Source organism: Hipposideros armiger, unplaced genomic scaffold (genome assembly GCF_001890085.2).
Source record: "Hipposideros armiger isolate ML-2016 unplaced genomic scaffold, ASM189008v1 scaffold_15, whole genome shotgun sequence".
Taxonomy (NCBI): Eukaryota; Metazoa; Chordata; class Mammalia; order Chiroptera; family Hipposideridae; genus Hipposideros; species Hipposideros armiger.
This window is the reverse complement of record NW_017731365.1, coordinates 1482282-1507391: the sequence shown is the minus strand read 5'-3', so window position 1 is coordinate 1507391 and position 25110 is coordinate 1482282. Positions and strand designations below refer to the sequence as shown.

The window sequence follows — 25110 nt, the reverse complement described above, 5'->3', positions numbered from 1 at the left end:
CTACTGTGTGTAGCCAGCAGCCAGCAAGAGAGGCCATCCAGAAACCGGTGACTGATCTGCATTGCCTGGGAAAAGCGCAATGATGGTGCCAACTTGGGCCAGTGAAGCAACGTCCTCCACAACTAGACTGAAGAACAAAAGAACAGCAAATTGTCTGTTCCCCTTCCCCCAATTCCCCAGCGCTGTTCCCATTCCCCAATAAAAATCTTAAAAAAAAAAAATAGTATTGAATGTCAACTGTAATTGAAAAATAAAAAGGGGGGAAGATAAAAGGAGATAAAAGGTATAAAACAAATAAATCTTGGGGATGTAATATACAGTATAGGGAATATAGTCAATATTATGATAGTGTGGTATGGTGTCAGATGATTGATGGACTTATGGTGATCGCTTCTTTAGCATAGAGAATACAATCAATAATATGATAATAACTATGTATGCCTGGTGAGTACTGTTGAATTAACTATGATGTACACCTGAAACTAATATAATATTGTATGTTAGGTACATTTGAATAAAAATCTTTTAAAAAATATAAAGTTTAATGCTAATACATTTAGAAGAAATGATGGCAATAGAGAATCATCATTTGGCAACCATCAGGCAAAAATCGCCAATGAATGCTAAAACTAGGGAGTGAAAGTTTGAGGGGCAAAATAAGCGATCTGCTCTTAGCAAAAGTAGCAAATGTCATAAAAGACAAAATTTGAGGAATTGTTATAGACCAAAAGAAAAAATAAGTTATACTGTATGTTTTTCCTTATATCAAACTCTAGAAAATGCAAACTAATCTATAGTGACATAAAGATAGTGTTTGCCTGAGGAGAAAGGGCAAAAAGACATTTTCTTATAGCTGAAATACAAATTATGTAGAGATTAGATAATAATGGGTCAATATTAATTTCCTAATATGATAATATAAGAGAATATCCTTGCTTTTAGGAAATACACTGTCTACTATGTAGCAATAAAGGAATATCATGTCTGTGACTTACTCTGAATTGGCTCAGAAAAGTAATAGAGCTGAGACAGAGAAGAGGCGATAAAGAGATAAAGTAATGTGTTAAAATGCTAACATTTGGCTGAAAGGTATACCAAATTCTCTGTACTAGTTTTGCAACTTCTCTATAAATCTGAATTATGTCAAAATGAAAGGGTTTTTTGTTTGTTTGTTTTATTAAAGTATGTGGTGCTTGGGAGATTATGATCAACAGCCAACGTCATTCATCCATTAACAAATATTGTTTTTTCTCACATTGACAAATTTAACAACAGTGGCCACATTTCCTTGCCGCACCAAGCTTACACATATAAACCGCACACCAACATCTAAATTTATAAGCTTGATTATTTGAGTTACAAGTACATTTTCATTTAACAAATATTTATTGAGTACTTATCACTGTGCCAGCCTATATAGGCACTAGAAAAACAAATTTCCCTAGTATGAAACCTGGGGAACACACATACATAGTTGCAGCACAGTGAGGGGCGAGTGAATTGGAGCCTTGTCAGACAAGAAAAGGAGGAAGTACCACAAACATGGACACGGAGGCAGGAAGATGCATGGTGAGCTTGGGAAAATATAAATAGCCAGATGCTGAAACAAGACAGGTGAGGTCAGTTGGGCCAAGATCTTGAAGGTCTTGGGTTCCATGTTAATGAATCTAGGCTTCATCTATAATTGGAAGACACTGAAAGTTTTGCTCTATTTTCTTTTGTTTTGAATGAGACATATCACATATACAGAAGAGCACTGAATGTATTTAAGTAGGAGAAGAAAGAAAAGGAAGAAAGCTTGAACTGCACTAAGGAGAGTTTGTTCACCATCCTGACTTCCCTGCTAGGAGGTCCACTCACAACTCTATCCTCCCAGTGCACAGCCCAAAGTAGAAGCACAATCAATGCTTGCTGACAATAAAGAGAACACGAAATAGTCCCAAGAGATAAAAGCCTCAACTATAGCAGTGGCCAAGAAAATGGAGAGGTAGAGGTGCTCAGATCTTGTAGAATAAGAGAATCTAGAAGATTGAGAGGAAGGTATCAAAGATGACTGAATTTTCCATTTTGGTGACCACGTATTGGGTTGTTGGAAAAGTCATGACGCATTTTTGCAATGAAAAACAGAAGAAAATACGTCATGACTTTTCCAACAACCCAATAGATTACAGATAAACCGAGTATGTAATGCAAGAGGAGCAGCAAGTTTAGGAAAAAGGAGAACAAATTTGTTTATACCTATTAGAGACAGAGTATCTTTAGCAATGATATCACTTGGCAACATTACAAAACAGGAGCTTACAATGGAGGTCTCTCTGCTAAAGACATTGCTACTAAGTGTTTTAGATGTATCTTTATAAACCATTAAGTGACTGGTAACATTGTGATCAATTCATATTATGAAGTGACTTGAGTAAAAGATTATTCACTGCAGTAAGGTTTGAAAGAACATATTTTAGAAACACTTTAAATGCCCATCAGTACATGTTTGGTTAAACGTCTGATCTTTTTATTTCAATGGCTCGGTCAAATAGGAAATCAGCATTTTTGCACAGATAATTTAAGTCAAGAATGAAATAGAAAAGGCTGACTGAATTTAAGTTCACAATACTTTTAATCTATTCTACCATACCTGTATTCATGACAAAACAAAATAAATATTAACTTCAAGTGAGTGAGCTAAAAAATCATAGAACACCATAGTTGACAGGTGTTTAAAGGTCTGAAAAGCAAGTCTGAGTATTAACCAAGCTCCATAAAATCCCTTAAATAAAGTCTAAGTCAATCAATACTTTTAACTACCTTAGGTTCATAAATTGTAATATGAGAACTAATGTTTACATATAACTTTGAAGATTACAAACCATTTTCAACTTCCTTCTTTTTCAAATTTTATTATTTGTTTAGGAGATATAGGAATATTAGGAGACACAGGATTTCCTACATCAGGGAGGGGCAAAGGAGACAGGGGTCTTGCTGTGGATATGTTGCGCAGGCCCAAGTGCAGTGACTATTCACAGGAACAACCCTACTATTGATCAGCACCAGAGTTTTGACCTGCGTATTTCTGACCTGGGATGGTTCATCCTTCCTTTTGCAACCTGGGGGGTCCCTGACTCCTGGAAGGTTACCATGTTGATGGAGAACTTAGTGTGGGCTCCTGGGTTCATGCCATCCTCCTGCCTCAGCCTCCAGAGTAGCTGGGACTACGGGCGCACCACGGAGCCTCAATGTGTAATTCCCACTTAATTCCAACAACCCTGTGACATATGTAAAGTAGGTAGAAATCACCAGCCAAGGAAAGCTGTATTATGGTTATATGTCCAAGGCAAAGTTTCAAGATTAAGAATGCAGACAGTTTATTGTTTCAAAAGAAGTTTAATTCCTCTGGTTTCTCAGGATGAAAGGATAGGTAATGAATTTGTTCCACTCTTATTTTTTAAATTTGTAACTTCCAAAAAAAGACACACACCTAGCATAGTGGAAATGAAGCATAGTGGGAAATATTTGCAAAACCACATTTCATACAATGTCCCTATGTCTCCATCAAATCCTATAATGGAAAAACTATGTTCTAGTTTTCTGAGACAATTTCTAAAAATAAGATCATGTATCATTACACAAGACATATTGCAGTAGGCCCACGTTTTTATATATGACTTAAAGCAGCACTTTATATCCCAGTAAAAGCATGTAACACTGAAGCAAACCGACTGCACCAATCATTCCACCAAGTCTCACAGCAGGTGTCTCCCAGCCCCTTGGATATTGACTTACCTCCAAACGCACCATGGCGGATGGTTTTTTTTTCAGTTCCTCACATTTCCTCTTCTTACAGATCTGGTGGCTGTTCTTTCGGTTCTTGCAGTAAGTACATTCACCACAATTGGTCTTCTGCTGGCAGGGCTCACAGACTCCACATCGCTTTCGTTTCTTCTTTTCCAAAGTAGGCAGCAAAGTTTTGTAGGAAGAGGAGGTACTGGCAAGTGACACCGGCCTAGACAGTGCTGTGGTATTGATCTGAGAGCTCCCTTCTTCCGATCTGCTGGGACCAGCCTGGAAGTGCTGGGCAATGCCCTGTGAAACATGGCAGCGTTCTCTCTCAGGGGCTAACGTGACCCCCTGAGTGTTATCTGGCGGAAAGCTTATATGAAACTGCTTCTCATTTTTTATATTGCGTATAGCCATTACTGGAGGTACCGAACTTATCTCTGAGTTTGATGATGGTTGAGGAGTATGACCTGAGCCCAGAAGCAAAATCTGCATAGCGCCTTGGGCCTCAAGCCCATATGAAACAGTGCTCTGGGGATCAGGCCACTCTGGAAGAACATTATAGGTAGCAATTGGGTTTAGGGAAGCAGGAAGAAAGATAGGTGTGTCTGAGGCAGTACCACCAGCCACACCAAGGATCTGTTGATTTAGGATAGCACCCAAGACCTCTCCTTGGACTGAAGTAGCACCAGGAAACTCTGGTGGGTCTGGGGTCTCCCCCAGAGCCTCTCTGTTAACTGGATTAGCACCAGGAACTGTCCATTTATGTGGGACAGCACTAAAGAGCTGTCCAAGGACAGGGGTGGTGTCAGGAACTTCCTGTTGACCTGGAGTAGCTTTGAGTACCTCTGGATGATGTGGTTTAGCACCAAGGGTTTCCTGTTCTGAGCCTGCCAAGAGGAGTTTTACTAATGAGGTAGGATATATTGACCCACCAATAGACAAATAGTTTCTAAGGTCCAATTCAGGTATAACCTTATTAAAGCTGGAGGTGGGGCAGTGATCATGGTCACTTTTAACGGGCTCCAGGTAAGAATCAGATAGCTTAAGAGATTCTACTCGTGAACCCAAATCTTCTAACTGAATGCTGGGGTTTCCTTCAGAGGCAACCTTGAGGGCTGCTCTTTGGAGCAATGGAGCACACAGAGTGTCCTGAGCAAACATTCTAGGGGAATTACTGATATCATTTAATGTCTCTTTAGAGAATAGTCCTTCACCACCACGAGTCCCTTCCAATGACCCAGAAAGGATCTCTGCTGCAGGGCCACTGTGAATAGGAATATTTATTTTGGAATCCTCTATGCTTTGGGACCAAGACTGGGTTGTCCCTTGGCTGTCACTTTTAATTGAAGATGAATTTTGTTTGCCAATTAGATTCTCTATATCAGGAGGGATTAGGGGGTCTTGCATTGAGACAGAGTCATTTTCTGAGTGCTTTACTCCCATGTTAGTAAGTACCTTATAATTAGACTCATGTTGCTTTTCTAAATTCTTAGGTGGTGGGACTTTCTTAGGTTTGGCTATGACCACTGGGGGTTGGGAGAGTCGCCTGCTAAGAGAGGTGCTTCGGAGAGCCATTGTAAACCCATTGCAAGTTAAGGACTCTGGGTTCTGAAAAAGAACCTCAGTCCTCTCCAAATTCATTCGTGCTGCTCCAGCTCTTGTCAGAAGGCTTCTGACTGGCATAGGTGGTTTGGGTTCTGTTTTTTTCTTAACATCTCTTTCTTGAATTAATTGCTTTAATTTTCCAGGGCTCATTGTCTTGACTGATGCCACATTTTTGTTTGCTGGTTTGGATGCCTTCTTCAGGTGACTGTTTTTCTTTTTGTTTAGATCTTCCTTCCTGACTAATCTGGAAGGTCTTGCATGGCGGGATCGAGACATAGCTACGGAGTAGGAAAAAATGAAAGGGCATGGGGAACAGAGTCATTGGTCCTTTGGAAAGTCTCACTTTTGAGGAGAATGTGGATGCACCATGGTTCAGCTCACTTGCACAAGGTTTTGGTCTGAAATAACAACAACAAAAATTGGAAATGAGCCTTTTTCCTATGCACTCTCCCATTCAAAACAGAATATTTACCACCAATTATTAATTAAAATTAGAGAACTTAGAATTTTTACTGCAAAAGAAAAACATAATAGATACAGAAAACACTAACATACACCCTTTAAACCCTGGATTCACAATAAAGTTCCTTTAGTTACTGTGACAACTGATTAAATTGACGAAATTCTTTGAATAAGGTAAGCATGGGGTTTCTTTATAGAAGAAACCACAACTATTGTTACATGGAGTTTAAAGCTCAAAGCTCAATCTTCACAAACTTGGATACTTAAAAATTATTTCTTGGGCCAGCCGAGTGGCTCAGTTGGTTAAGAGTGAGAGCTCTGAGCAATAGGGTTACCAGTTCGATTCCCACATGGGCCAATTAGCTGCACCCAAGCTGAGCTGCCAACAGGTGGCAGGATGGCTCAGCTGGTGAGAGCACATGCTCCTAACAAGGTTCCCGGTTCCACTCCCGCATGGGATGGTGGGNCATGTATTCCTAACAATAAAGTTGCCAATTTGACTCCCTCATGAGATGGTGGGCTATGCCCATCTGCAACTAAGATTGGACACAACACCTTAAGCTGAGCCGCCCTGAGCTGCTGACAGGCAGTTGGATGGCGACTGGACTTGGAACTAAGATTGAAGGACAACTTGGCTGTTCTCCTTCCCCAATTTCCCAACACTGTTCCCCTCCCCCCAGTTCCCCAACACTGTTCCCCTCCCCCAGCTCCCCAATAAAATCTTTAAAGAAAAAAAATTTCTTAATCTCTTTCCTCAACACATCACCATACAGGCAGAGAGGTATCATCTGTTTGACAGCAAAGCAGGTAAAGCCAGAGGAAGAAGAAATAATAATCCAAGAAATTCTACTCCTTGGAGATCCAGTAATACTAACACCACATTCCAATTAACAATCCACAATTTTTAAGCTTTTCATACGCACAAAAAAATAGCATAAAATCTTGAGAGTTGGTATTAACAGAGTAGGTTATAAATAACACTTGCTGCTCCAACAAATATCTGTTGAGTACCTACTGTATATAATAAGGTAGGCATTGTGGTAGGCACTGCCCACACCCAGAAATGATGTGCCTCTTCACTCTTTTACCCAACTTAATCCAAAGACTGCTGGTTCTAAAATCCCTTCAACCAAGGGACCTAGAAGTCTCATGATAAATGCCCAGGCAAGGAAATTGAAAATAAAGGGAAATTGAGATAATTAGAACAGCAAAGGATATGAGGCAAGCAAGATAAGGAAAGAAAATGAAAAGGAGCTGACCAATAGCCATCATCAACTGCCTTTTCATCAGCTCAGATTGCCTCCCCTGACCCAAAGTAAGGCCAAGCTATGAACAAGAATGAAGCTCACCATACAAAGTATATCAATAGGCTCTCCAAAGATCACAGAATTAACAGTGTGACAACAGACTAGGTGATAATTCTGTAACAGTTGACAGGTTGTTGGATTTGTGAGAAAGCATGGTATAAGGGAATGGTACCAAAACTGGTCTGCAACCAAGTGATCAACAGTCTGTGGCAAAATGAGAAAAATGAGGCCATATAAAACTTTACATAAAGTTAAACTGATTCATTTTAAACAACTCTCCCTTACTCTGAAATTATGCCTTCCTGTTTTCTCTCATTAAAATGTCCTTTTCAGGGCCGGCTGAGTGGCTCAGCTGTTTAAGAGAGCAAGCTCTGAGCAACAGTGTCGCCAGTTTGATTCCCACAAGGGCCAGTGAGCTGAGCCTGAGCTCAACAAGGTTGTCTGTTTGACTCCTGCATGGGAAGGTGGACTACGCCCCCCCCTCCCACTCCACTCCCACAACTAGATTGAAAATGGTGACTGGAGTTTGAAAGACAACAGCTTGACCTGGAGCTGATGGGTCTGAAAAAACACAATGTTTCCCTTCCCCAATTCCCCAGTACTGTTCCCCTCTCCAATTCCCCACACCCTGCCAAAAAAAATCTTTAAAAAAAAAAGCCCCATATATAGTAATGGGACGTGGAGTACAGTGTGGGAGTGGAGTCAAGGGATTTGTAATAGATACGTATGATATTGGGGGGAAATGGGGCAGCGGATTGGGGGAGGGAGGTTGTCACTTCGAGGGGTAAAAAGTATAACTATTGCACTGTGTTGTACAGCTGAAACTAATTCTAAAAAATGTGTATTTCGTAATAAAAAATAATTTAATTAAAAAAAAAGAAAATGCCCTTTCTAAAAAAATTTAATAAAAATCCTTTCTTTTGTGAAAAGGTGGGGGATAGGCTTTTTTGTTGTTGTTGCTATTACTTGGCAAAGTAAAAACCTGACAGCCCTGTATCATTCTCAAAATTTGCTCCTGTTTCTTCTGTACTGATCTAATCCAGGTAATCCTGGGATACGCTGGTTGGTTTAGTGGCTAGAGAAGGTGTCTCATCAGAAAGTACTGATTATGAACCTGTAATAGCTAGGTCCTTCAGCAAACTACATAACTGAGTCAAGATTTCTGCATCTGAAATGAAGTTGTTTAGAGGTATCAATGGGCTCCTACAGGGAAAGCCTAGTGACACAGGTTTCGTCCTTGCAATAAGAAGTTAGGGGAAGAGGAGGGAGCAGGGGAAGGCAGGGAAGGGTTAGAAGAAACACTTTGGAATATGCAGACTGGGTTCAGAGTCCAGCTCAGAAATATTACTAGCTATTTGATTCTGACAAATTCCTTGGTCTCTCTATACCTCAGTTTGCTCCTGTGTAGTAGAATAGGAAGTATAATAATACCAGCCTCATTGGGTTACCATGAGAATAAAATGATATGTATTAAGGTTTGGCATATATTAGGTGTTTAATAAGTGGGAGTTTCTTTTTTAAAAGGCTGTTTAGGCCCGGACGAGTGGCACGTTGGTTAAGAGCTGGCTTGGGACACCAGCTCTGAACAGCAGCGCCTGGTTCGGATCCCACATGAGGGCCAGTGATGCTGCGCCCTCTACAGCTAAGATGGTGAACAACAGCTCGACCTGAAGCTGGGCTGCCCTGAGTCACCGGTGACCGCGTAGGCTGCAGCAAAGCTACAGCAGGCTGCCATAAAGCTACTGGGAGCGGCCAGCAGTCAGCGTGAGCTGCCAAGAGCCACCGTGAGCGGCCGGCCAATGGCCGGCTACCGATCTGCCTCACCCAGGAAGAGCGCAATGATAATACCAACATGGGCCAGTGAAGTGATGTCCTCCACAACTAGACTGAAGAACAAAAGGACAGCAACTTGTCTGTTCCCCTTCCCCGATTCCCCAATAAAATCTTTTTAAAAATAAATAAATACAAATTTAAAAAGCTGTTTATAACTCCAAAAGACAAAAAGTCATAATAAGAGGGCCGGCCAAGTGGCGTGTTGGTTAAGAGCTGGCTTGGGACACCAGAGGGCCCCTGTTCGGATTCCACATATGAGGGCCAGTGACAGTGCCCTCTACAGCTAAGATGCTGAACAACAGCTCAACCTGGAGCTGGGCTGCTGTGAGTGGCCGGCAACGGTGTAGTCTGCTGCGCCTGCTGCAGTGGGTTGCTATGGGCTACCGTATGTAGCCAGCAGCCAGTGTGAGCGGCTGTCCAGAAGCCGGCGACTGATCTGCCTCGCCCGGGAAGAGCGCAATGATGGTGCCAACTTGGGCCAGTGAAGCAATGTCCTCCACAACTAGACTGAAGAACAAAAGGACAGCAACTTGCCTGCCCCCCCAATTCTCCAGCACTGTTCCCATCCCCCAATTCCCCAATTTAAAAAAACAAATAAATAAATAAAAATAGCTTATTTTAAAAAAAAGTCATAATAAGAGAAAATAGGCTAAGTTATAATAGTTATCATTATTATAGAACCAGTTTAACCCAGTCTGCCATAGCTTGCAAAGCAAGATCTAGTTCTTTTGATTCTGTTCCTGCCTAACACATTGAAGGCCCTACACTATAATAAAAGATATCCCAGAGCACAACATTCAGTCAAAGTCTTTTGCCTTTAAAAAATACTTTTAAAATAGACATTAGTGATAACATTAACCACAAGAAAATAACATTTTGATAAATCTATGCTAAATACAAACACCAGGCCAGAGAATACTTCACTTGAGTTCTTGGCAGCTAAGCTTTCCCCTTTTTCTTCCAAAAGGAAAAAAAAAAATAGTTATGGTTTGCAATAATTATTTGGCTGTGAGAAAACTATTTTCTCCAAAGACCATTGCATTTTGTACCAGCATTTTTAGAAAACAAAAGACATTCCAATCAGCAATCTTTATACGGGTGTTTTTTTCAGATAATGAAAAGCAATCTACTCCACTCTCCAGAAATTCAACAATATCGGTATAGCATGCTTTATCCCTTGTATCAAGATTACATTGCTAAAAAATTATTAGAAGCATATAATCTAGGTATTACAATCAGCCTTGAAAATTAAAATTCATATATGTAGGCAAGTAATCAGGATATACCAGAAGGTGTCATGGGATCTGCTTTTGAAAGTAGTTTATAAATCGATCTCTGTCTCTTATATATTCTTTTATATTTTTAAATTGAAATGCTTTAGAAATTCAGACTTGTAATTAAGATAATGTTTACCATTCAAGCCTTATCTCCTGAAAAAGAGCCTGCCAAGGAAATGGAAAAGGTATGAGCAACATGGATTGGGAAGATGTGGCCTCTTTAAATGGTAACAGCCTTTTTATGAGATCGTGAAAGAGGCCAATAACCCCTGAAAAACCCAACTGCAGGGGAGAAACCACTGGGTACCATCCAGCCAAAGAAACAGACAATCAGAAACAAAATAAAGGCTGCCACAAAATTCTAATTTTATCACCCTTGGCTCCACTGATGAAATGTAACCTTCTTTAGAGATAAACCAAGTTATCTCCAGAGCTGAACTGTGGGAGAAGAGGCAGCAAGCTTCTTTTGAAATTTGTAAAAAATAATAATAATAATAAAATAATGTAATGTAGTCCATTCTATGAAATAGGTCCATATTTAAATATGGAATTATCCCCCACAGATCTCTTTAAATTTATTTTCCTCAATAATTTATAAGCATTACTAAATGCTCCATTTTTTTGTTGGTGCTTTTATTATTTATTATAGAGTATGTCATACAAAAAGCTACATTTACAACTGAATACTAATTTCACTTCCATTTTTCATTTCTGATGAAAACTGACATGTCAATTATTCCTCAAATTCAGTTTTGTTCTACCCTAGAATATAATCAAGAGTCTGAGTGCTACAGAGATGGCCACAAGATAACATGACTGAAGCAGAAAATAAGAGAATGATGTCTCTGTTGTTAAAAATAAATAATAGGCCCATGAGGGGGAACATATGCAATTAATTGACATGACCTCTCATTTCTTGTTTTTCTGAAAAGCAAAATGAAACTGAAATACCCCAACAATTGTGGGATGCAAAACATTAAACTTATTTAACAAATCTTTTCACCAGAAGGCACCAAGATCTCTAATCCACAATTGAATTTTTTTCCTAAAATGTCCTTGTGAGACAGGGCGCTGGAGTTATTATAACATCCAAACATTAGGGGTCAAGAGATAAGCGGTCAATTCATAATACATGAATAGATACAATACTTACCCAAATTAGAGAATATAAGGTTAACAGCTGGAGAAGTGGCAAGAACAGTCCCCAGGGTTAATATGATAAACAGGGCCTGTATAAAGATATGCTAATAATTCACACATAATTTAAATCTACCTAACCAAACCGGTCAACATTATTTTTGCCTCAACATTATTTGAGTTTACTAAATAATCAGGCTTTTCCTAAGGAGAGCTTTTTATTATTTTTTTATTATCATTATTATTTTTTTTAACAATTATTGAAGTAATCACCTTGCCTACAAAATGAAAGCTGACTTCCTAAACTGTATCAGTTGTCTGGAAAGGACAATATTGACAGCACCAGGTCAAAAAGTTCTCCCCCACCTATATCCCTCCTCTTTCAGTATCTCTGAAGTCTCCTGGGCAGGAAATGGCTGAACTGATGTAATCATCCAGCCCGCCTGTCAATTTAAAATTATATTGCAATCCTTCCCACTACCAGCAGTGGCCAAAAAAGTGGTGAGTTTTTGCATACAGAGAGCTAGTTGCAAAAGTAATGCTGATTTCAGCCACTCCATTCAGCTCTTCGGAATTTAAAGGCTACTACACTTCACTTGACTGAGAAATATAAGACTTAATACACTTTTTTTTTTTTTAAAGGCACCACCTGGCTGAGTTTCCTCCAGCAACTAAATTCTACATCTCAAGGAAGAGGAGGTAGGCGGGTTGCTTGCAGTTCCTAGATAGTTGGCTACCACAGGAAGTGTGAGAGCCCTCCGCACACGGAAAGGCTGTTCAGGAAAACTCACTAAAATGCCAGCAGATTTAGTCAAAGGCTCCTTCCATATGTAAAACAACCCGCTGCCCTGCAGAGCAAGGGAAAAAAAGCCAAAAAGAGCCACAGAAAAGGGAAAAGTTTAAAATGGGGATAGAATGACCCTTTTAAAAACAAGAAAAGCATAAAACGCATGGGGAAGAGAAAAATGGGTAAGGAGGAAGAAAATGTCTTAAAAAAAAAAAAGCCTAAAAGACAGAGGAAGAGGAAGAAATGTATAATGAAGCTAGAATATTAAAAAGACAACTGAGATCAAAACACTAAAGACTAAAGGTAGGAAAACGGAGGGCGGAAAAGATAAATTTAAGTGTGCAGGAGGAAAAAAGATAAAGACGCAAAGAGGACAGTGGGGGAGGGGAGAGACAAACCAGATAAAGAAGATGGGAGGAGGAAGAGAACAGGAACAAAGGGCAGGGACCGTGGTGATCCAAACCTGCGACACTTCAATCCTGGTAGACCAGAGCTGAGAGCAATAGTTAACTCATTAAATTGGTAAGTGGTAGTCCCAGAGTTGTAAGTCTCGCCTAGTCATCTTTGCAAAGAAAAAGGGACACTGTAGGCTAACTCCCATGTATCTTGATTATGAAGTTTAATTGAAATCATAAAAATGACTTTAAACGCAGTCGGAGATGGACAACCAACCTTTAAGATCCCATAATTGGGGAGTGAAGAGACTTGGTTATTAACCTGTGTAGCCAGTACCGATAAAATCAGGAAACACACCCAAATATTACCTTTAGTCTTTAGTTCTTGGAAATAATACGGACTAATCTCCAAACATCTCCTTATGTACTCACTTATCTGTGAGGACGGCTCCCCCCTGCTTGTTTAACTCGTCATAAATTCCTAATATGCCCCCAAATAACTCTTGCCCCAACTGGTTAACAAGCGCCCGTTCCATATACTTTATGATATCTTGAGGCCTAAGGAAGCCAACATTTTTATTTTACTTTATATTGTTGGGGGGGGAGGGGTAAAGGATGAGCACATTTTGGTTCAGGGCTGACCTGAGGTTGCTGCCTTTGAGCGCCGCCCCTCAACCCATCCCGGTGCGGCGCGCGGAGCACCCCGCTGGCACAAGGCTGTGCACCTACCTAATCTTTTCTTCGCTCAAGGTCTTGAAGCCCTTTTCAAACATTTCTTTATAAACTGATTGTTACTGTGGTGGATTATGCAGCTAATTTTGTGCCTGAGAGTGGAACCGGAGAGGAAGGGTAGAGGCACACGAGTGACCTACGCGAGATGGCTAATTTGGGAGGAGGACGAGTTGGGGGCGGGAAAAAGACTCCTAGTTCAAGCAGTATCTGTTCTCTTGATGATACGTTTTCATTGGGTCAGAAATGCCCAATTTGGGTTCCTCATTCACGTGGAAAGGTGACTGGGGCCCGACGCAAATTCACCACTTTTTGTAGAAATATATGGACCCAACACAGCCCTTCCAGAGCTAAATCAGTTGAGAGGGTGGGTAAGAGACGGAGGGGAGGGAAGCAAGAAAGAAGGAAAGAAAAGGAGAGGGGAGAGGAGAAAGGCGGAGAAGGATCTAGCCTTGTCGCTTATCCTACCCCACACGATAAGTGGTGGCGGCGCGCGGGCCACCGCCGCCGTCGGGAACCGGCCCCTCACGCGCCGCACCGCTGGTCCCGGCACCCAGCTCTGCACACCTCCCACCCTCGGGCCCGCTCGGGAAAACGCCTGGGAGGGTCGGAAGAGACCGCAACGCCCGCGCGTTCGGCGACCGGGTGGTAGTAGTGAGTTTTTTAAAAGCCATTTTGACAGAATACTAATTCTATCCCCTATTCCCTTCTTCCGCGATCCACAGAACACCAGGTCAACCTCCGGCAGGACACCCCTACTACCTGCACTCCAAAAGTTTCGTGCCTGAAGTCCCTTCCCCAAAACGCTGAAGAAGGCAAGCTCCAGAATGCTTTCCCAACGAGCCTATCCCCTATATCAGCATGGGGGAGGGAGAAAACTTATTTGGGGGTACGCTTAAGGACCCGACAGCCGGGACTCACCACGCGCGACTTGCCCTAACTCTTCCCTCGCCTCACCCCGACCTCCGACTCTCCTAAGAGGCGCCTCAACCTCCTGCACGTTCGGGGATCCCACCAGGCCACATTTGCCCTCCGCTCTCCCAGCCCTGTTTCCAGGGGAGCCCGGGGTCCGAGCCTGAGGCGCGGACCTCAGGGCAGACGGCCCACACCCTGCCCCGCACCCGGGCCTCGGGGCAGGCGACCGCGTCCTCTGGCCGGGGGCATTGTTTCCCACCCGCAACAAAAGCGCCCCAAGCAGCCCGGGGTTGAGGGTCGCGACGGGGAGCGGGCCCACCCCTGCGGCCCGGTAGGACCCGCGGACGCGGAGCCCCAGCCCACATCCAGCCGGAGCAGAGCACCGCCCCTCGCACCCCCTTCCGGCCTCCGAGGGTCCCCAACGCCCCTGCCTTCTGCCTCGGCCCCAACTCACCACTGGCCCGCTCAAGCTCAGAGGGCAGCGCGTGTTCCCCCAGCTCCAAGCTTGCACCAGCCCTCGGGCAAACTTTCCAACTCGCGCTGGTCCCCACAACTTCGTAGCCCGGTGTCCCGGCGGGTGCGAGAGTAGCAGGCGGGCCCTGGGCGGACACCTAAGCACTCCCCGGCGCGGTCAGGGCCCGAGCCCCCGGGGTGAGCGGCTGCTTTCCAAAGGTCCACAGTGGAGGAGCAGGTAGAGTTGCATGACTGGGGCGGGGCAGGGTGGCGTCCCGGGGGGCAGACCCGGGAGCGGAGGGACCAGCGGCTGCGCGCACAAAGCGGCGCGGGAGCGGACTGCGCTGCCACTCTGCCAGGTCAGCCCCCCGGAGCAGCAGTGTCTCCCCAGGACAGACCTCAGGGAGTGAAGCCTTTGCTAAACCCTGCACCGCTGAGCGAGAGGCAAAACGCGAGCTGGATTTCCAGAAAGTGGAGCTGGACTCCCCTCTCGACCCTTCCTCCTCCCCTTTGCCCTCCTCCTCTCTTCCAACTTTTTTTTTTTTTTGAGGTCAAAGGAAAACACTGGAGAGAGAGAAAGAGAGGTGTCAAGATTTACTTGTCATTTTTTTTCCCGAAGGGCCCTCAGAGGGAAAAGTTTTAGGGTCTCTAAATTGAAGGTTTATAGATACATAAGGGGATGCCAGGTCAGAGATGACAACGTTAAGCAATGGAAAACTGCCCTCAACACCAAAGACAGACGCCAGAAGAGGGTTGTGTTCCCTTGACTCAGCGCTTAATGTCTGCAAAGGTCATCATAACATTTTTGTTAGTTATTTGGTCCTGGACCTTGGCGGTGGTCTTACTTTACAGATGAAGAAATTAAGACACAGGAAGAAGTAAGTTTTCAGCATTAAGAGGAATAGCCAGTGTATTACACCAAAATTAAGACTGGGGCATCTGAATTTCTCTTAAGATTTTTGATGGCTGTTGTTTCTTCCAGCAGTCAGTCATTACAGACAGGGGAATCCAGATCTTTAATGGTGTCAGAATGGTTAGGAAAATTCTTTTCATGGAACTATCATTCTTTTCATGTCAAACTTGAACTGAAGAGAAAGTCATTCTATCGTTGCCTTCCATACCATTCTACTCCCATTCCACACATAATTATTCTTTGTTCTACTTGCTTTAATAAGCATAACCAGATCGTTCTTTTGAGAAACATCCTAAATTTTCAAACTTTCTCACTGATTGACGAATTCAAATTTATTTTTGAGCTAGGAACCAGGCACACAGCGTTGAATAAAATGTACCTTCTACCCAGGAGGAATACACATCCATCCGAGGTTTGCAAGCAGAGATTAATGACCGCACTACTGTGTTTTCAGTGCTACAGTGAGATAAATACCTTGGTTGGAAAAAGTCACAACTGTTGCATTTGAAATAAATCTTATCTGCAAAAATGGACTCTTCTCAGTCACTGTTTCCAAAAGCTTAACTGTGAATATCTTGTCAGAAGCAATCTCCTTGGACCTAGGTGAAAAGAATATTGGGAGAGTTTGAGTCAAAACTTGATCTTCATAAAAAACAAAAGGAAAAATATTATCATGAAATAGCAATATCCTGGCTTTTGTCAATTAATTGAAATGATTAAAAAGTATTGAAATGGGAAAATCAAAAGATGCAGAAAACTGTCCTAGGTAACACTCATTCTCTTCATTCTGTAAATGTTAGTTGAGTCTCTGCTTTGTGCTAGGCACTGTTCTAAACCCTGGAGTAACAGCAGTGAGCAAAATGAAACCTCTGTGCTAGTGGAGCTTGCATTTGATCATGGAGTAGGAGTGAGGGGGCAGAATATAGACAAGGCAAATAAGTAGAACATATATACTGTGTCAGATGGTGGTGGTCAGAGGGCAGGCGGGAGAAAAAGCAGGAAAGGGCACAAGGAGTGCTGGGGAAGGTTGCAATTTTAAATATAGCAATCAGCCCATTAAGTTGCTCTGAAAGAGATAAGGGAGGAAGCCAGGGAGATTTTGAGCACAGGAAAGAGCCAAGGGGAAAGGCCCTGAAGGTGGGGTTGTGCTGTGGCAACATAAATATTTCACTGTTTCACAGCAGTAAAAAAAATTGGAAACTGCCTAACTGCCCATAAATAAAATAAATTAAAAAAAGAGAATAGACTGCTCCCACAGGTCAATTCTAGGACAATTTGAGTTTGGAAAAGAGGTTTAGCTTGGAAAAGCAGATTTGGGAGTTATCAGCCTGTAGATATTTAAAGCCACCTTGGTATCTGAATCTTAAACATAGCGCCTGGCAACATCAGATTCATCTGATCCTGTCAGAAAAGGGGTCTGATACTTATAATAGATAGAAAAAGGTTGAACAAGTCACAGGAAACTAAACAATAACTTGAATTATCTATCCAAGGAGAAAAAAAAGAAAGTGTAATTCTTTCCAGACTTTAATATCAAAAAATAAATGTTTAAGCAATTTCCCACTATCCTTACAACTACCTTATCCCACCCTTCCTTAATAAGAAAGCAAGAATTCCTGTCTTATTTCCAATCACCTTTCTAGAAAAGAGATATGAAAATATACATAATATGGGTATTGGAACTATACTTATCTAACTTCCTAAGGACATAACTCTAATTGCATCTTAGCTGCCCTGCTTATTAATTACCTTAATAAGCAGGGCAGTGAATGCACTAGGAAAAATATACATATACTCCCCTTAAACACACACACACACACACACACACACACACACAGTTTCTTTGCTAAAGAACATAATCTCCATTGGCAAACATTTAAAATTTTGGCAATACTAAGTTTTGGTGATAAATTCATATATTCTGGCAATATAAGTGATGCAACAACTAAGGAAGACAGACTCATCTAAGAAAGGAGACTCAAACTCATTAGTCTCTATAAGGAGATAAGGGATGGATAAATGGATAGATAGGGGTGGGTGGGGGAACCAAGGGCGGGAGGGAGGGAGAGAGAGAGATATTAGTAGATAGGAAAGAATTCATTGTCTCTTGGTGATTTGGGACAGCAAAATTTGCATGGTCCAGGGAGATATTAGGGGAGGCTGGGAAAAATAAATCTGAAGTAATAGTTATTAGCAAAGGAAAAGATCTAATGCTGTCAATTCTGCTAGGAGTTCAGGACAGCAAGAAAAACTTAGAATAAAAAAGACCCGAGGGGATTACCAGAGAATCTGCACTAAGCAGAAATCAGCATTTACTGGTCAATTTACTGACTGACATAGACGTAAAACTTTTTTCTCACTCAAGATTCTAAACTGAATCTGAAGACTGAATACACAAAGTACATAAGACACATGGTAGGTACAAACCAAAAAACACCTCAGTGGAGGTGGAAGAGAGAGGATGTAAATATTGTTTTGAGGGAGAAAAAAATTGGGACTTCCAGAATTGGTTTTGGAAGGAAGTGGAAAAATTAACATGCCTTCACCGTGACTGTAGAGCATGAAGACATATTCTAGTTATGATGAGGAAACAAGATCTTTTATGCTATAGTGAGCTTCCCAAAGGAGCAGATCCCAAATCAAGAACTACCTGAGTGTGTGGTCAAAATGAGTCTGTTTAAATGCAAACTCCCTCCCTACCTCCTAAGACAAAATTAAGCCATTTTCTCCATTTATGCCTTGTCTAGCAACTTCAATGGTAACTTTTCCAACCTACTAATTTAATCATCCTCTAAACCTCTCCCAAAATCAACTTGGAAGCACCCCCACTTGACCTCTACATCTGCATTCTCCATTTTCTCAATTGCTTGCTAGCAGCACAGCTCTTTTGGAGCCTTAGCTAGCTTCAAAATCTTAAGACCTAAATTTGCCTAAGGTCTTGGTTTTTGTTGTTTTTTTTGGTTTTTGTTTTATTTTTGCCTCAGGTCTTTATTGTTTCTGGGCAACTCCCTACTTTAGGAATTTTTAGCCTTTACCTGCCTGGGGACTTGTTCTAAGTGTTCATTTTGCTTACCTCCAAAGTTGCCCATAACCCAGGCTATCAGGAGAGATCCTCAAGCAATGGATTTCTTATTTACCTTTCCCTCCCTTCCTCAGCAGTACTATCTCTTCTTTACCTGAAGTTTCTTCCCTGTTACGTGGCTGCCCATTAACTTGTGCTCTTGAGCCACTAGTCTCCTTGCTATGCAGTTTTTACTTCATTAATGAGCCTTTCTTTCTAGCATCTTCAGTCTCTTCTTCATTAGCTCCTTCTTCTCTGCTGTCAAGAGGTCTTTCATGTTTATCATGCCCAAGTCACCCCTTTGCTTGACCTTGCTCTCCCATCTAAATTTAGCCCTATTTCTTTCCATGACAAATTCTATGTCTTGCTATTTCTTGTTCCTATGTTTATTTATTCCTGAGCCCACTGACCCACTCTCCTGAGATTACATTCTCAACATAGTTTCACTCTCCCTTTTCCCCTCTTCATCTTGAAATGTCTCCTCCCTGGAATTCTGTGACACCTACAAGCATCCTCATTCTCCCCCTATGCATCCAATCAAAATGCCTTCGCCACCTTCTCTCTCTGGCTGCTTTCTTCTTCAGAGCCCTCTTGGCACTCACTGCAAGCATTTTAGGCCTCCTGGTCCAGCAGAAGACTTCCAAGGCTGAATTCTCCACCCTGAATATCTTCTCTGTAACTCCAGCTCTTTATCTCTAACTCTGAAGCCATGTGCTCTGTTCCTGATCTGTTTTCCTTTCATTTTCACCTGAGACATGCTGGGACCTGCTCCACTTGGATGCTTCTTTTTAGGTCACATGTGGTAACCTCCACACACAGTAGGCACTTTAAAAACAACTGACTGAATTATTTCTGGACATTTTCTTCCTCCCCACTGAGAATTCATTTAAAGCTATTTAAATTACCTGGTGAGTCTCTCCTAACATCTTTTCTCCTGCTTTATGAATAGAGAGGATGGAAAGTTTGAGACAGATACAGGTCTGCCTGAAATGTCCTTCTCCCTCTTGTTCTGTCCTCTCTTTGTATCACTCTCATTCTTGTCCACCTGTCAAACTTATCCACACCCCTCAATACCCAGCTCACAGGGCTCTTCTCTGTGGAGCCTCACATAATTATCCAGGCAGAATTAGGAGCTTTATGGCTCTCTCGACACTGCTTCTGCAGCCTTCCTATATCTCTGTCATAGCATTTCTCACACACTCGACTCAAGTTACCAAATTGTATGCCCCGCAAAGGGCTAATTTTTCATATTTATATTCCCAGTGCTTAGCTCATAGCAGACACCCAGTAACTCAAGACATTTTTGTTTAATGCCTCTCTGAGGTCCGACCTAAACCTTATAACTGCAATTATGCAATTCTATATGTTTGCACAAATGAGGCTAATTTCTTGGTAAATGTCACAGTATCACAATATTTTAAACATGACAGCAAATGTAAAGCACCTACAATAGGCCCACACAGGAGCTCTGTGGGTCTCTTTCTGATCCCCTCCCCTTATATTTAAAAAGAATTTCAAGGGCCAGCCGAGTAGCTCGTTGGTTAAGCGTTGGCTTGGGAGCACAAGCTTTGAGCAGCAGGGCCGCCTGTTCGAATCCCACATGGGCCAGTGATGCCGCATCCTCTACAGCTCAGCTAAGATGGTGAACAATAGCTCAACCTGAAGCTGGGCTGCTGTGAGTTGCCAGCAACAGCGTAGGCTGCCATGGAACTGCAATGGGCAGCCATAAGCTACCTTAAGTGGTCAGCAGCCAGTGTGAGCGGCCGGCAGCCGGTTGCCAGACAGAGCTGCCCTGCGTGGCCGTCCAAAGACCAGTGACTGATCAGCCTCAGCTGGGAAGAACGCAATGATCACAAATACCAACATGGGCCAGTGAAGCGACGTTCTCCACAACTACACTGAAGAACAAAAGAACAGCAATTTGTCTATTCCCCTTCCCTGATTCCCCAACGCTGTTTCCTCTCTCAATTCCCCAATAAAATCTTAAAAAAAAAAAAAAAGAATTTCAAAAATATTTGTTTTGCCTTAAAGATTTCTAAGGCCGTTACCATCTCTAGAATTCTATTATTTAAAATCCACTGACAAAAATATAATAAAAATAAAATCCACTGAGAATTCAGTTCCTCTAGGAAATTATTTTTTAAAATCCCACCAAACATAGATAACCTCTCCTCAGCACTCATGAAAAATAGTGTTAAACTTTATTAATTTGTACACACTGATATTTAATTTTGACACTGTTCATTAGTATTACATATGCCAACATTTTGTTTCCCCAACTATCTGAAAGTTTCAGGGAAAGACTCACATCTTCTACTTCTTTTCTATCTTCTTTCTATAGGACCTCATTCTACAATACCCTCAATAAATATTGCTGACAGACCTAATATTGACAGAAAGAAGCACTTGGATAATATCTCCAAAGTGCTATGTTCGGGGGGGGGGGGGGGAATCACTAAGTAAATCCATTAGTGTTATTATTGCTCAAGTGTGTGAATAATAATTGCTACTTTTGACTGAGTACCATCTTTACATATTATACTCTACTCACTACATAAACATGACTTAAGTTGGAACGTAAATGCAACTTTCCAAGTTTATCTCTCTAGCCTAAGTCCATTTTTGAGCTCCAGATCATTTCAACTTATATCCTTCATAAATCTTTGAAACTCAACATATCCAATACTACATTATTCTTAAAGCTCTCTTTTTCATTGGCTTCTATAACTTTTTTTTTTTTTAAGATTTTTATTGGGGAATTGGGGGATGGAAAACAACGCTGGGGAATTGGGGGAAGGGGAACAGACAAGTTGCTGTTGTTTTGTTCTTCAGTCTAGTTGTGGAGGGCGCTGTTTCACTGGCCCAAGTTGGCACCATCATTGCCTGGGCGAGGCAGATCAGTCGCCGGCCTCTGGACGGCCGCTCACTGCGGCTGCTGGCCACTCACGCTGGCTGCCGGCCACACACAGCAGCCCATGGCAACCCACTGCCACAGGGGCTGCAGCCCACGCCGTTGCCGGCAACTCACGGCAACCCAGCTCCAGGTTGAGTTGTTGCTCAGCACCCCAGCTGTAGAGAGCAGTGTCACTGGCCCTCATATGTGGGATCCGAACCGGGGCCCTCCGGCATCCCAAGCCAGCTCTTAACCATCGCGCCACTCGGCCGGCCCGGCTTCTATAATTTTTGCTTTCCCCACTACATCTCTAGCTATTCCTTCTTTGTCTCCTTTACCAGCTCGTCATTCTCTAGCTATTTAGTGTCGCAGTTTCTCAAGGCTGAGTTCTAGGTTCTTTCTCTCTCCTTAGCATTGACTTACTAATGTTACATCTTCCACCCAGTTTGCTCCTTATATATTTAGCACTTTAATATCTCCTCTTGGATATCACCAAGGCCTCTGCATACTCAATGTTTCAAACAAGCAATTCATGCTCTCTCCTGTCCTTCCACCTCACCCTAAAACAACTACAAACTGATCCTCTTCCAGGGATCCCTGCCTCAGTGAATCCATCTGGTTATGTAAACCAGGAACCTAGGCGTTATCCTTGACATTTCTCTTTCCCCAGTCCCCTTACGGAATACATTAACACGTCTCATCCAGTTTTTTCACTTCAGTATGTCTCAAATCCATCCACTCTATTCCCATGGCTTTTACTAAACCAAGTGTCACATCTTACAATAGCCTACTCATGTCCACTTTTATCCCTATTCCATTATTCAAGCCATGGACAGAATGATCTTGTTTTTTCAATTGGGGGGAATTGGGGTGGGGGGGAAACAGTATTGCGGAATTGGGGAAGGGGACCAGTCAAGTTGTTGTTCCTCAATCTTCGTTGTGGAGGGCGCCAGTCTCCATCTTGCTGCTCATTGGCAGCTTGGGAGCTCTAAGCTCAAGGTGCTGTGTTACAATCTTAGTTGCCGGTGGGTGTAGCACCCATCCCATGTGGGAGGCGAACCAGCAGGCTTGTTGTTACAAGAGNTGATTATCTGGATACAGATCGGACTAACAGGATTTCCTCACAGATAAGAGATGGGGAAGGAAAAGGAGTGAAGGGTGGCTCATTTGGTCTGAGCAGCTAAAAGGATGAAGCTCGCATTGACTGAAATGGGAAGGCTGTAGTTGGAGCAACTTTCATGATGGTTGTGGGGTAGGGAGATGAGGAGTTCAGTTTTGGACATGTTACATTTAGTGATGTTGACTAGACATTGAAATAGAATCATGGTATGTGTAGTCGAGGATAGCAACCAGGACTCTCATATGCTGCTAGTAGTAATGTAAATTGGAATAACCACTTTGGAGAACTAGTTAAGCAATTATCTATGAAGCCGAACATTTGTATGCCATATGCTTCAACAGTCCCACTCCTAGGTATGTACCAACGTATATATTTCTGCTCATGACTGTGATATTCATGGTAGCCCCAAACCAGAAGCAACCCAAATGCCCATCAATGCTAGACTCTATACCAAAATATGATATGATCATACAATGAAATACTATGCAGCACTGAAATGAATAAATTCCTGTCATGTGCAATAATGTGGATGAATCTCACAAGCATAATATTGAACAGAAGAACCCAGATACAAAGCAAGCCATACTGTATGATTTTGTTTGTATAAAGTTCAAAAACAGTCAAAACTAAGTCCATGTTGTTAGAAGTCAGAAGGCTGATTGGTTGTCTCTGAGAAAGAGGGGCAAAATAGTGATTTTGGAACATAGGAAGGACTTCTGGGAGGCTGGTAATGTTCTATTTATTGATTTGGGTGGTCCTTATGTGGTTGTATTCACCTTGCAGTAATTCATTAAGTGGCATACTTATGATTTATGCACTTTTTTCTATGTATTTTACAGTTAGTTACCACAGGAAATTATTAAAAAGAGGAAAAGAATTGGAGAAACCAAGTATTGGAAATTACAAAGGAATCTTGATTAAGCTGTTTATTTTTTAGAAGCTTGCATAATTTCCTCTTTACATATTTTTTTGTTTTAAAATCAGCTTCCTTAGGTATCATTTATATACAGTAAAATTCATCCTTAATTTAAATGCATTTTCAATTTATGGTATTTTCAATTTATGATGGGTTTATCGGGATGTAACTCCTTCATAAGTCAGGGAGCATTTGTACATGTAAGGTCCTTTACAAAAGTGTCTTAGTTCATTTGGGCTGCTATAATAAAAATACCATAATCTAGGTGGTTTATAAACAACGAATATTTACTTTTCATAGTCTGGAAGCTGGGAAGTTAAAGATCATGGCACCAGCAGATTTAGTGTCTGGTGAGGACTTGCTTCCTCATAGACAACACCTTTTTGCTGTTTTCACAAGGTGGAAGGGGCCAGAGGTGTCTTTGGAACCTCATTTATTAGGGCACTAATCCCGTACATGAGGGCTCTGCCCTCATGACCTAATCACCTCCTAAAATCCCCACCTCTAAATACCATCACATTGGGAATTAGTTTCAACATACGAATTTTGTGGGGGACACAAACAACATAGCAAAAAGTCTTCATATATTATCGCCTTAGAAGCATGCCAACCTAGTAGGGCCAGCCAGCATGTATGCACTTTACTGTCATCCACATGTCTGCAAAGTGACAATATTGTAGGAACCAAATACCTAATTGCTGAATGTATGAATGAATGAAGGAATTTTTGGGTAAAAGTTGGTTGTTTCAATGCAAAAGTTATGCAGAAGAGATTACTACAAACAGCCTTACAGTTGAGTGAATACCTTCAAATGCCTGTCTCCATAAACACATCTAGCAAGATTCCCAGTGTTCATCAGGTATTAGGAGGCAGGTTTACATTCAAGTATGACATGTTCAATTATTAAGTTACAGGGACTGAGGGCCAATCATCTCCATATCCCTTCTACTGGATGGTTCTACCCATGGAGACCAAATTAGACATCACAGGGTGTGTTGGCTGAACAAATAATGATTTCCATTGGAAAGAAATGGTATGTGATTTCTTCCTGACCTCTTAAAATCTTTTTAGGTATTGCAGGATGCTGTGCTAAAACAACAGTTGCTCCTTTGGATCGAGTAAAGGTTTTATTACAAGCTCACAATCATCATTATAAACATTTAGGTGAGTTAATAGATGCTAAAGCTACAAATGAGTGAAAACATTATCTGTCTTGGTTTCCAGTTGTAAATTATAGTAGAAAGGGGACACAAAAAGGAGTACAAGTTGGTGTCAGTTTTGCTAGGGGTATATCTCTTATGCATTTTAATATTTTCATTTGCAGTAGTGGTTATATATCATCATTTTGGGGTGCTTATATACTGTAAACCAAAATCTTTGAATCATTGAAGTATATACTCTTTGTTTATTGGGATTAACGTGTCACATCCTTGACAGACACACATTAACAGCTTGGCCTGATTTTTAAAAACAATCCAATCAGTGATGGAGATAAGGTTTATTTTAAACATTTATAGTTAAACATGCATCCTA

General features: G+C 41.8%; 2 protein-coding genes across 2 annotated transcripts in view; one reads left to right on the top strand and one right to left on the bottom strand.

Annotated features, from left to right (window-relative positions):
- The window catches only part of TET1 (tet methylcytosine dioxygenase 1), a 155071-nt gene extending 140032 nt beyond the window's left edge, over nucleotides 1-15039 (bottom strand). The window contains exons 1-2 of the mRNA XM_019626128.1: nucleotides 14676-15039; nucleotides 3778-5777 (exon numbers count right to left, since the gene is read on the bottom strand). Coding sequence (XP_019481673.1) covers nucleotides 3778-5655 — 1878 coding nt within the window. The 5' untranslated portion in view covers nucleotides 5656-5777; nucleotides 14676-15039. The remainder of the gene's footprint in view (nucleotides 1-3777; nucleotides 5778-14675) is intronic.
- An 8863-nt stretch (nucleotides 15040-23902) lies between these two features.
- SLC25A16 (solute carrier family 25 member 16) overlaps nucleotides 23903-25110 on the top strand; it is a 40167-nt gene continuing 38959 nt past the window's right edge. Inside the window, exons 1-2 of the mRNA XM_019624505.1 lie at nucleotides 23903-23927; nucleotides 24649-24741. Of these exons, the coding sequence (XP_019480050.1) occupies nucleotides 23903-23927; nucleotides 24649-24741 (118 nt within the window). The remainder of the gene's footprint in view (nucleotides 23928-24648; nucleotides 24742-25110) is intronic.